This window comes from Pituophis catenifer, unplaced genomic scaffold (genome assembly GCF_029215685.1).
Source record: "Pituophis catenifer annectens isolate HBS135680 unplaced genomic scaffold, rPitCat1.0.hap2 SCAF_3, whole genome shotgun sequence".
NCBI classification, from domain to species: domain Eukaryota; kingdom Metazoa; phylum Chordata; class Lepidosauria; order Squamata; family Colubridae; genus Pituophis; species Pituophis catenifer.
In genome coordinates this window covers 58,090,096-58,102,345 of record NW_027256883.1, presented here as the reverse complement: position 1 = coordinate 58,102,345, position 12,250 = coordinate 58,090,096, and the positions used below count along the sequence as shown (strand labels likewise).

The 12,250-nt window shown below is 38.9% G+C and overlaps 1 protein-coding gene across 1 annotated transcript in view; it reads left to right on the top strand.

Annotated features, from left to right (window-relative positions):
• The window catches only part of RTTN (rotatin), a 102,657-nt gene that overhangs the window by 63,323 nt on the left and 27,084 nt on the right, over window positions 1-12,250 (top strand). Inside the window, exons 33-37 of the mRNA XM_070942419.1 lie at window positions 365-557; window positions 2,041-2,123; window positions 4,317-4,425; window positions 4,947-5,145; window positions 7,874-7,964. Of these exons, the coding sequence (XP_070798520.1) occupies window positions 365-557; window positions 2,041-2,123; window positions 4,317-4,425; window positions 4,947-5,145; window positions 7,874-7,964 (675 nt within the window). The remainder of the gene's footprint in view (window positions 1-364; window positions 558-2,040; window positions 2,124-4,316; window positions 4,426-4,946; window positions 5,146-7,873; window positions 7,965-12,250) is intronic.

Here is a 12,250-nt window from a genome sequence, read left to right as displayed (position 1 = left end):
AAGCCGGCAGTAAAATCACAAGTCATGTGATGTTTCATTTAATGACCTGTGGTGACTTGTGTAATGATCAAATGGGAAGTGACTTAAGTCAGATGTAATCATGGGATGTTTTGCTTAGTGTCTGTGTTGCTTAGCAACAGAGTTGCCGATCCCAGCTGTAGTCACGAAGCAAGGACTGCCTGTAAACACAATCCTCAAAACTGAAAAAAAAGGAGAAGAGGAGAAAATTTCATTTATGGTACCCTATCATTGAGACACAGGATAAGAAGTTATAATGTAAGGAGAAGAACATTTTCACTTCCTTCCTTCCTTCCTTCCTTCCTTCCTTCCTTCCTTCCTTCCTTCCTTCCTTCCTTCCTTCCAGGGGCCTTGTGTACATGATGAAGCAACTGGTCTATCTCTGTCTGGAAAACCTGCACTGCAGGCCTTGCTCTATCATTGCCATTTCTATGAGCATTTGAATGAGATGGTGAAGGTATGCTACCTGGGCCGGTATACATTTGATGTGAATTTTTCCTTGGGAGATCAGCTGGTATCAACAAAGAATGGCATGAATGGTAAGTGATATTTCCAAGAATTCATGTAGTGTGAATCTCACTGCTCTTTCCCATGTTTTCAATAATTTCTTCTCATGATGGCAGTTTTAATTATGTGACAATTGAAAGTATTGTCCTCTGTAAATATGTAACACTACAATACTTATTCATTTCTAAAGTAAACAAAACCTTGCTCCTTAATCTAGTTCAGTGTTCAGGGTGCAGTTAGGTTAAAAAATGTGTTTGTAGTTAGAGGTAGAAAAGGAAGGGTTATTTTTGGTTTTTTTAGTAAAGGTTATTTATTCTTTCTCATTATGAAAAAGAATAATTGACTGTGTGGAATTTCTAAAATGTATATATTAATTAAAACCTTAAGGAGAATACATCTGTAATGTAAAGAAAGGAAGAGGCTGAAAAAATGGCAAGAAACTGCCTACAAGAAATAGACTGGTAGTTTATTTCTCTTTGTGACTGTGTTAATGATGTCCTGTGAGAAATTCCATACTGGGTTTATGAAATACTTTTTCATTTCATGAGAATTGTTGGCAGCACTCCATAGTGCGCAAGGGCCACTTCATATGTATTCTTTGAAGGGAACGTAGTGGAAACTATCAATTCTCAGTGCATCATGGAGATTTGTTTGGCAGACAATTAGGTTGGATACACAAAGTAAACAGTTGGTGGCTTATTGCTGTCTCTTGTATAAAATGATAGGGAACTTGTTGCGGCTGCGTTCTTTGCAATCAGCATTCCCCCTCTTCTCCATCCTGCTAAATCAAGTGTACCTTCACCTTAAGTCTATTCACTGTTGGGTAAATCAATATCTCAGAGCGTAAGATTATACACAACAGTTTGTCATCAATTTTATGGCATAAAATGCTTATTAGTGAAGATTAATTACCATGTCCCACACTTCGGCTTCACAATTCAAGGTGCAGAATATGCAAACTATTGAAAAAAAATTGAAAATATTTCTATATTTATAAAGAAAAACCTTTCTAAGCATTTCACACACTGTTGACTTTTGCTTACTGGATAATGAAAGGGGCTGTTTAAAGGTTAAAAACAATTAAGAAGGTCTAGTTAGGTCAGTTGTGTTTTCTTAGTGTTATTAACCAAACCACAAACTCTGGTTGCCTGGATGAGGTTTATGGATTACCAAGTTATTCTTTGATATCTTGGACACCATAGCTCACTATCTACCGCAGTGGTGAGTAACTGGCCCCTTTATGATAGTGAACTTCAACTCTCAGAATTCCTGAGCAGCCAAAGTGGCTCAGGGATTCTGGGAGTTGAAGTCCACAGGTCATAAAAAGGGCCATAGCTACCCACCCCTGATCTACAGGGAAGAGTAAACTATGCCCAGATTTACTCTTGCTTTTGAAATTATGGAGGAAGCATGGCTCATCTTGAAATTACATGAAATGCTTCAACAGGATGAAAAGGTATTGGTGGAAAGAGTAAACTTTTATAAGCATGGATTTCCTCTGTCTCCCTTTTCCAGACTTTGAAGATTCTCTTTCTGCGTGGAGAGTCCAGAATGGTGGGAACCAGTCTCCAAGTACTCAGTCAACTACCGATACTTGGGTGAGTTGAACATACTGTCAAATGGAATAGTCTGGAGAACTAGGATTCTGTTTTACCACCTGTGTTTCTTCTTGACAGTTTAATTATTTTTTCTGTTTTTTAATTCCTCTTTTACTTACATTCAGAACCTTTCACCTTCCAACAGGCAATGTTAAAAATACTTGTGGATGTTTTCAGTGTGGAAGGCATCCAGTAATTTTTTGTTAGGAAAAGTAAAAAATACTTTTATTTCCAAAAATGGAGCTCTGTCTAAAAAAATGTTACTGCATGCCACAATATTTTCTTGTATGAGAACTTTTTCTATTAATAATTTCTAGAATTGTTTCTATACCTGACATTAGACAAATTAGCATTAGCTATTGATGGTAAGGCAAACCAAGTTTTTTCTTCTCCTAAAAAAATTGACTCATGTAGTTAATTATTTTATATTAAGTAGGTCTGTAGTCTTAAGGTGACCAGTGACAATTAGTTTATTCCAATTTCATTTCTTTCAAGAACAAATACAGAAACAATATTCAAACTGTCTTGTGCTTTACTTTGCTCCTGAACCTTGGAACCGAAAAAAACATGGCCCCTCTCCTGAATGGACTGGTTTCCATTTTGCAATGACTAGATCTGCTATCATACTATTTTTCACCAACTAACTACCTACACTAGCTAGTGAGTGTTCTTGAATCACAGAGGTTATTGAAAATTCCTTGCCTGTGGCTTTTAACCTTTTTCAATAAATTTTAATTATTTGGTATTCTTGTGAGTTTTTCTAAGTGGTAGGGCGAAGCCTGACAGGTAGGTACTCTGAAGTAACCTTGCCATGTTCTCTGGAACAGAAATGTGCTTGTGGCCACCAGGGTGTACACACATTTTTGTGTTTGACTAGCTCTGTGCTGGATTCTTTAATTTCATCATTGTCATCATTGCTGAGAAGTTACTGTGCTGAAAAGCAAAGCAAAAAGCTGTAGCATCTTTTGTTATTTATAGTATGCTTCTGGGCCCTCCATAGGCTGCTCAGATAATAGAAATGAAAACATCTTATTTCCCATGTGTAACAAAATGGGAAAGGAAATGCTTTAAATGGCATAGTGCTTAATGGGCACAAGTTATTAATTAAATTGAAAGTGCCTTAAATGGCTCTCTTGTTCCTTGTTGCACACTTAGCAAAGAGGAGGGGGCATTTGGGTTGCATTGTGTTATAAAGGAATTCCCAACCATTCTATAAGGCTCTAGAAACACAATCATGCTTAAATTAGAGGTTTTATTACAAATTCTTATCCCTAGTTCTACGAAAGAGACTCAAGTTTAAATGTCAATAGAACTGGTTGAGTTTGGCCTCCATGATGACCCTGGATATGACTCTCAATGACTCATGTGTTAGATTAAGTTTTTATAGGTCAATTATACTAAGATTATATGACCCAACACCATGTTTCATGTATAGCCGCCATCTTTTTCCAAATACAGTTCAGTATGGTGATTATGACATATAGAAGCTTATAGACTATTTGAAAGAGTCAGTTTGGTACAATGTTTAAAGTACTGGGAGACCATTAATTCTAGTCATGCCATAGGCATGAAGTCAACAAGGTGAATTGAAGCGAGTATGTCTTTTTCAGACCTAGGAAGAAGACCACAGTAGCAATTCACTTCTAAAAAATCTTGCCAAGAAAACTGCAGGGCATTCACCAGGAATCAGCCTGACCCAAAGGCATGTGTGTTCACATAACACACTGCACAAGCGCAACACACACAATATTTGAAGCATCATATTCAGAAAATACCTTCTCCTTTGCCTCCTTAGCGTGCCAAATGTATCAAATGTATTTGGTGGGAGTGGAGAAGGGGATGGCAGGATGTTTTTCCCCCTCAATGTCTGTTCTCAGACTTTCAAACTCATTGCTAAGAGAGGCAAGACTCTTTCCTGCTTTACTTTTCTCCCTACAAGTAAAGACAATATTTGGCTACAGAAATTTTGTTGAGATGATTTACTTGAATTGAATCCCATGCAATTTTCTTTCTTTGTTTACTCCATGCTTTGAATTCCTTTACAATAGTCTGAATTTATTTGACAATAGTCCCACTTTTATCATTTTGTATTGCTGCTAGGCACTATGAGCACCATTTGGGCGAAAAGATGGGGAACCTCAGCTAAAGAACAAACAAAAATGCATATTAAATAAAGTTCTTGGTTCTTCTTAGATAATTTCAGCATCACTATCACCGGCATGTGCTATGGAAGTAGAAGCACCCTCTTCGCCAGCTGTTAGTCTTATTCACGATGCATCATTGAACCGACTCGTAACTCAAGGTTGGATACTCTTGAGAACTATATTAAACAAGTTCATTTCTTAGCCATGCTATGTACACAGTGCATGCTAGAAATTTTGGAATGGATTGTCCAAACAGCAGTCGTCACCTGGTAGCTTATTTTTGAAACTCACAGGTGATCAAGGCATGGGGTGGAAAAGATTAGCTCTGCACACTTTTCAGATATCAGGAGCTCTGTTTTGAAATACAATGTGTTTTATCATTTTAAATATTCCAAATGGACAAAACTTTTGGCTTGTATTGCCCTAGTCCTATGATTCTTACTGGACTGTTGCATATTGTTCTATTTATCCTAACAGAGGAATGTTCAGTTTAGGAAACAGCAACTGGCGGGTTGGGTTTTTATGGAAACAATTGGCACAGGAGTTGTTTTGAAGCTTCATGTAGCGAATAGATTTGATTGATTCTCTGTGGTTCACGTCAGAGTGAGGAATATATCTCCAGAGTTTCATGTGAATCCACATTTCATGTCGCTTATTTCTTTTGGATGTTGTGTTCTAGGTCAGAGTGACACAACCACAACAACATCTTCAAGTCCACATGTTTCCCCAGAGTCTGTCATTAGACCTAATCAGTGTATGGTAGTCACACCTCCTCTCCTTTCAGCTGTGTGTGGCGTGTTGGACAACCTGCTTGTTGTTACTCCAAAAGAGACTACAATTGCTCTTCGGAGAGCACATACACTAACTGCTCTCAGTAGGTAAGAGATCAATAACTCGGGAGCTTGCAAATAGACTGTGACAAATGATATCTCAAGCTTTGTTATATATATATATTGATAAACTGTTGAGTGTTCTGAGAATTCAAAAGTAACAAACCAGAAGAATCCCTTCCTGAAAATGGAGCAAATCTGGAACATCTTGAAGGGCTGAAATTGATGGGGTTGGAGCCAGTATGTGTTCAGGCCAGAAAGAACTGTTGCATACACATTGGAGGCCTCTTAATCTCAGGTGTTGCAAAAAAAACCCAAAATCCATTGAGTTGAAAGGCTAGGAGGAAAAGATTAAAAGAAAGAGAGAGAGAGAGAGAGAGAAAGAAAGAAAGAAAGGAAAGAAAGAAAGAAAGAAAGAAAGAAAGAAAGAAAGAAAGAAAGATTTGATTTCTGAGATAGATATATTTTTGTATTAAAGAAATAAATATTATTTATTAAACTTATATGCTTTCTCTATATGACTTCTTGCTTGCTTGCAATAATGAAACTCCTCTAAGCCCTGATAAGTCAGTGAAGCTTTTGCAAAATTGATATTTTGGAGGGTTTGACAGTTTTTAACACTTCCATATTTATTGAATTAACAGTTGATCAAAATAAAAAGTAACTATAGTTACTTTTGTAACTATTGTAACTAAAGCACGTAATTTTCAACTGTTTTCTGACTTCTTAAAACCTGTATACAAAAAGTAAAACAATTTTCTGACTCAGTCATATGCACTAAATTCGCATCATCCATTAATAGTGTACTATATTTTCTAAACTTCTACACTGAGGCAAATGCTTAAAGTGCACAGTGAAATACATTTGCATATTAAATCTACTTGAGACATTATTTTACTTTATTATCCAATGACTACAAAAGTAAGATTAAATAAAATAAAATATATTAACTTTAATAAAAGAGTCATTATACAGATATCAAATCAACATCAATAATGTGTTAACATAAATAAAATAGCTGTTGATGTTAAAATTATTTTTGTTAAAAGTATGAGTTTGGAAGTTCTAAAATTAGCTCTACCAACCATAGAGTCATAAAATAACTAGGTATCTTAATGCAAATAGTTTTGCTATTTTTGTTAACCAGACTTTGTCTATAACAGTTCCCAAACCCTCCATGGGTTCTGTTTTTGCCCTCCCCGGCATCCAGAAGCATTCTGCCCGCCAAAAATGAGCCCATTTTTGGCCTCTGGAGGCCTCTGTGGGTCCCATTTTTGCGCTCCCTGGCATCGGGGAGACCTGTAGAGTGCTTCTGGATGCTGAGGAGGGCAAAAATGGGACCCACTGAAGACTCCGGAGGCCAAAAGCAGGCCTGTTTTTGACTGGCAGAGTGCTTCTCGACGCCGGGGAGGGCAAAAACAGGACCCACAGATGGTTCGGGAGGCCAAAAACAGGCCCGTATTCACTCTATAAGATGCACAAACATTTCCACCCACTTTTTTTGGGGGGGGGGGAAGTGCATCTTATAGTCCGAAAAATATGGTATATATTGGTTCACAGTGCTTTACAGTCCTCTTTAAGCGGTTTACAGAGTCAGCATATTGCCCCCAAGAATTTGGGTCCTCATTTTACCAACTTTGGAAGGATGGAAAGCTGAGTCAACCTTGAGCAGCTCAGGATCGATCTCCCGGAATGAGCAGTGAGTTAGCCCTGCAGTACTGCATTCTATTCATTGCACCACCACGGTTGATGGTACTCCTATGCTTTCTAAGAAGGCATAGAAACTGTATTGGATGTGACTGGACTGGTTGTGTGCAAACAGACACTGAGTTCAGATAGACAAATAAGTAGCGCGGTATTCTTAAAATAGGAATTAAAACTTATTATGGACCAGGTAGCCCTTCCTTTGGAGGATCGTGTACGCAGCATTTAGGCCTTTAAGATTAAAGCTGTTCCTTGCTGGCCGATGGTGTTTTATTCAAGTTTTGACTAATGGAGGATTTATATGTCCTCCATGGAGAAATTAATCTGGTCACAGAATTCCATATCTCTGTCCTTCTGTATCTAGCTAACGATATGAAATGGCCACATCTTTGAAAAATTCAGAACATGCAATTTCAGTACTCAGGTTGCTTTTTTTTTTTTTTTTTTTTGTATGCATTTTATAGGCAATAAAACATGAATCTCAGGGCTCCCACACTCAGTTTATATGCAAATCCAGCTCCTATCTGCTGCTGGTTCTTACCTGCAGATCCCCAATATCTAAAGCAGTGCATCTGTGAGGATGCCAGCTATCCTCTGAGTCTGATCTGACTGCATGTTATGTGTCCCACATTCTAGCAAAGGGAAACTTGATGGGTTCGTAGCTCATATGTGTATAACAGCAACCAGGATGTGGAGCTTCCTCCATAACAAAATAAGACTTATTTTATTTGCTTTTTAGGCAGTAGAGAAAACAACATCATTCCTTCCATATAATTTTAATTGCTTATGCTGCTGTCTGGGTTTATTATTATTTCCTTTTTTGTAGCTTCTATATTTTAATGCCCTTGTTATATGTACCCTTTTATTGACTGGGGTGAAATCCTATTGGTTTCTAAATAAATGTATGCTGGTGATTTCCCCTTTATAGTGGATAAGAAGGAAGGTTCATACTAAACAACAACTTGCCTCTTATTAATGCAGGCCATGGTGTGAGTAACCAAGACCATTGTTTACGATCGGTGCTGGAGTTCATATTTATTTCTGTTAACATATCTGTCTTTGTTTTTGTTAGTCTTGTAAATTCTGCCTTGCTGGAGAGATACATCTTTGAAGTGAAAGCTCCTCCGTCTTGGCCATCTCATAAGGAATATTCCAAAATGCAGGTTGGTTGTGGGTGCTTGGTTCCTATTCCTTTCTATTGAATGGCTTAATTTGTCCGATGGTTTAACCTCTGTTTTTGAATTAAATTAATTGGCACTCTATTGTTCATTTTAATAACGATGTCAGGTTACCCAGACTTTATGGGTGTTTATTCTGAAAGCTGAGCATAATGTCTCCTAAGGGAGAGCTATGGTTCTCTTCAGTTGATGAGAATCTAGGCTATAGAATATTACTTACTATAGAAATAAAGTTTAACTACTTGCTTGTACCTTGAATGTGTCTCTGCACATGGAAAGAACATAATTGTGGAGGAGAAAAGTAAGAATAATGAGAAAAATGTTTCTTCAGAGGAACAAATGCTTCTTCATTTTACCTGCCCCTTCAGCATACTTCTGTTTCACCGCAACCCAAGGTGGCTTTCGACAACCTTAACAAGTTTTCCTTTCGTATTAAAAATGCTGTAGCTCATACAGCTGTTCCAGAGCTATCAAACTTCCTGAGCTGTTAAAGTTAGTGGCAGAGTCCAGAATATAAGAATATTGAGCTCGGTGTCTTTGCCTCCTGGGGAAAAAATGCCACACACACATACAAAAATAAAGCAATCTGGTCTATCTATTAGATATAAAGATACTGCTTGGTCAAGTGCCTGTTTTCTCTTTTACCTGAGTTCTTTTCCTGTGCCCTCTCTGTAATATCCATTCAGTTTTGACACTGTGGGCAGGGACTACCCTACTTTTTGATATATGTGGCATGGTATAGTTTAGAAAAAAGGACATGTTGTTAATGACAACACTTTTGTCCCTTTCCTATCAATATGCATGTCCTCTAAACCAGGGGGGCTCAAACTCGATTTCATTGAGGGTCGCATCAGGGTTGTGTTTGACCTTGGGGGGCCGGGGTGGGAGTGGCCAGCTCAACATCACTTGTGTCAGGGGCGCCTGTGGTGGCCCGAGTGCTCTGCCAGCGAAAACGGGCTCTCGAGTTCTGTTTTTGGCTGCAATGGCCTCCTGTAACCCTCTGCCAGCAAAAACGGAGCTCAGGAGGACAGCACGCAGCCCTCCTGAGCTCTGTTTTCGCTGGCAGAGGCAGCGCGGGTCGGTCCTTCACCATTTCCAGGGTGGTCCCATGGGCCAGATCTAAGCACCCCTGCTCTAAACCATCTTTTTAAAAGCTGGGCTACTTTTAAGACGTGTGGACTATAACTCCCTAAATTCTCCACTGCTCTAAACCAAACTACCTCCCACCCTTTAGCCCTATTCCCAGTCAGACCTATATTTTACTATCTTATACTGATCTCCAGCATAGTTAAGGTTGGTGTCAGTTCAGAAAACAAATGCCCTTTCTCAGAAATATCTGTTCAGAGTGTTCTTTCCTTCACGTTCACCAACAGGATATTTTAGAAGTAGAGGGGAAGTAGACTGTGTCAAGCAGCGTGGTACAAGAGATGGATCACTTCCCATTTGATGAAAACATGTCTCTCTTGATTTCTAGCCCGAAGTCATTCCATCAGGTTATTTATCTGAACTATAAGATACTTCAGTGTGCTGGTTTCCTTCTTCCTATAAACCGGGCAGGGATAGAGTTTGGCTCGAGTGGAGTAAAACACCCTTGAATAAATAAAATTCTTGATATAGGAAGCTGCTGTCATTTAAGCAATGCAAGCCACAGCATCTTATTCCTTGGAATCTTGCAGAACAAATTGGCATTTTAAAATAGTATGTTCAGGTGCTACATTTGTTTTAAGCGTGATAGAGGTTTAAAACAATAAATGGTTAATTTTTATTAGCATTATTACTTCCTAAACTTACATTAAATTTGCCCAGGGTGCTAAAGCTACGAAGAAGGCAAAAATAATTTCATCTTAGAATTCATGGGGTTTTCTTGCTGTAGCTGAGAAATAAGGAATGGGGAGTGAATAGCAAAGTGCAGGAAAGAAAGTGCTTGCGTGCTTAGGGATCTGTGTGCCGTAACATTTCGCTCCATCAATTATTCAGGACCTGCAGTGCCTTAGTTGATTGCTGTGTAGTTGTAAAACTCAGGTAACTGAATTACCGTTGTGCAACTGAATACAGAGAAGTGACATCAAAGCTCCTTTGATCTCCCTTCCCCATGTGAACCTTCTTGTGAATGGAAAGGAAGGTAAAGTATGAGCAAGATCAATAATATGCTCAATGAGCTTTAGCGTTTTCTTTTTAGAAAGAAGATGTATCCTTTTCCCTAGGTCTATTAAATCTAGTTCAAAGTGTCCCACTTGCAGAATAGAATAGAATAGAATAGAATAGAATAGAATAGAATAGAATAGAATAGAATAGAACAGAACAGAACAGAACAGAACAGAACAGAACAGAACAGAACAGAACAGAACAGAATAGAATAGAATAGAATAGAATTCTGATATTTTTAAGTTTTCCACATGTTTGCTGGTTCATTTGTTGAGAACTGATTCTTTAGCTTTTCAGAGTAGCTTCTTTTTGCTGCTCTGATTTCCCTTGTTAATACATTTCTGGCCTGATTGTACAGCATTTTATCACCTTTTTGGTAGGCTTCATCTTTGGAACAACGTAGCTGCTTAAGTTTAGCTGTGAACCAAGGTTTGTTATAACTGTATATTTGCAAGTTCCTGGTCGGTACATATAGGTCTTCACAGAAGCTGACATATGATGTTACAGTATCTGTGAGTTCATCTAAGTCTGCAGAGGTACTTTCGAAAACATTCCAATCAGTGCAGTCAAGGCAGGCCTGTAGCTTTAACTTTGCCTCCTCCGTCTAGGTCCTCACTGATTTAATTGTTTGTTTTGTGGTTTTAAGTCTTTGCCTGTAAGCAGGTACAAGATGAATCATGCAATGATCAGTGTGTCCCACAGCTGCTCGTCGTAAAGACCAATAAGCATCTTTTAGTGTTGTGTAGCAATGGTCTAAAGTATTCTTGCCTCTAGTGGGAACATCGACATGCTGAAAGTATTTTGGTAGCTCTTTCCTTAAGTTTGCTTTGTTTGGATACCTGACGTGAGCAACAGTTACGCCATAAAAATACTGAAATAATTTCTTCCACTCCCACCCCCACGGCAAAAACCTCTGTTTTTAATGATCTTTACAAATCGTGCAGTTTTATTCTCATGAGGGCAGGTATCAGGAAACAGGTGGAAATTGTTCCAATTTCCATGGCAATCAGATCATTCCTCCCTCTTCCACTTCTTCAGTTGCTGAACAAAGTGGGGCAGAATATCTGCATTCAGGTACCCCTCAGTGGTGGGATTCAAATAATTTAACAACCGGTTCTCTGCCCTAATGATTTCTTCCAGCAACCAGTTCACCAAACTGCTCAGAAAGTTAACAACCGGTTCTCCCAAAGTGGTGCGAACTGGCTGAATCCCACCACTGGCACCCCTCCCAAGCAAGCAGAACAAGGTCTGATAACTTTTCCAGGCAGTAAGACAAAATTTTGCAAGCACAGGTATAAAGAATCATTTTAAATGGCTTAAAGCCATGCAACAATGCTGAAAGCCTATAGATTTTTGCCTTTTTCAATGTTTTTTCCGCTAACTTTCTACTGTTATATACTGTCTTGAGCACGGGTGTCAAACTCGATCGCGTCATGTGACGCATCAGGTTTTTTTGCGCTTGCGGAACTGGGGTGGGGTGGGTGTGACCTGCACGTGACGCATCCAGCCCATGGGCCGCCAGTTTGATACCTCTGGTCTTGAGTAAATGAAATATGTTAAATAATTTATTCTACTTTTTACTTGGATACTCTTTTGTGCACAGATGAGTGTTGTCTAATGTACGGCTGCCATGTTGCCCACTCTAATAAGCTTGCTTGCATTCTCCTCCTGACTGTCATTAATGTGTGATTAATTGGAGTAATTAGGGTCCAGAATTAGAGAACCAGTTTGGGGTAATGGTTAAGGCATCAAGCTAGAAACTGGGAGGCCATGTGTTCTAGTTCCATCTTGGACACAAAGCCAGCTGGGTTACTTTGGGCCAGCCACTTTCTCTCAACCCTAAGAAGGAGGCCGTGTCAAACTACTTCTGAAACCCTTGCCAAGAAAACTTGTCCAGCAGCTTCCAAGAATCAGACACGACTGAATGGAAGAAAAAAAAAAAGGAGGGGGAAGAGGGGAAGAATGGGTCAAGAAGCTTGCAGATGTTCTAGTCATAAATTTATCACAGCGTCTCTTAGGCAAGCAAGGAGATTTGCCTGTTTGCATCAGATGGCCACCATTCCTTGGGCATATGCACCCATATTCATAGTGTTGTCAGTTTGAAGATATTGGTTGCTTTGGGAATA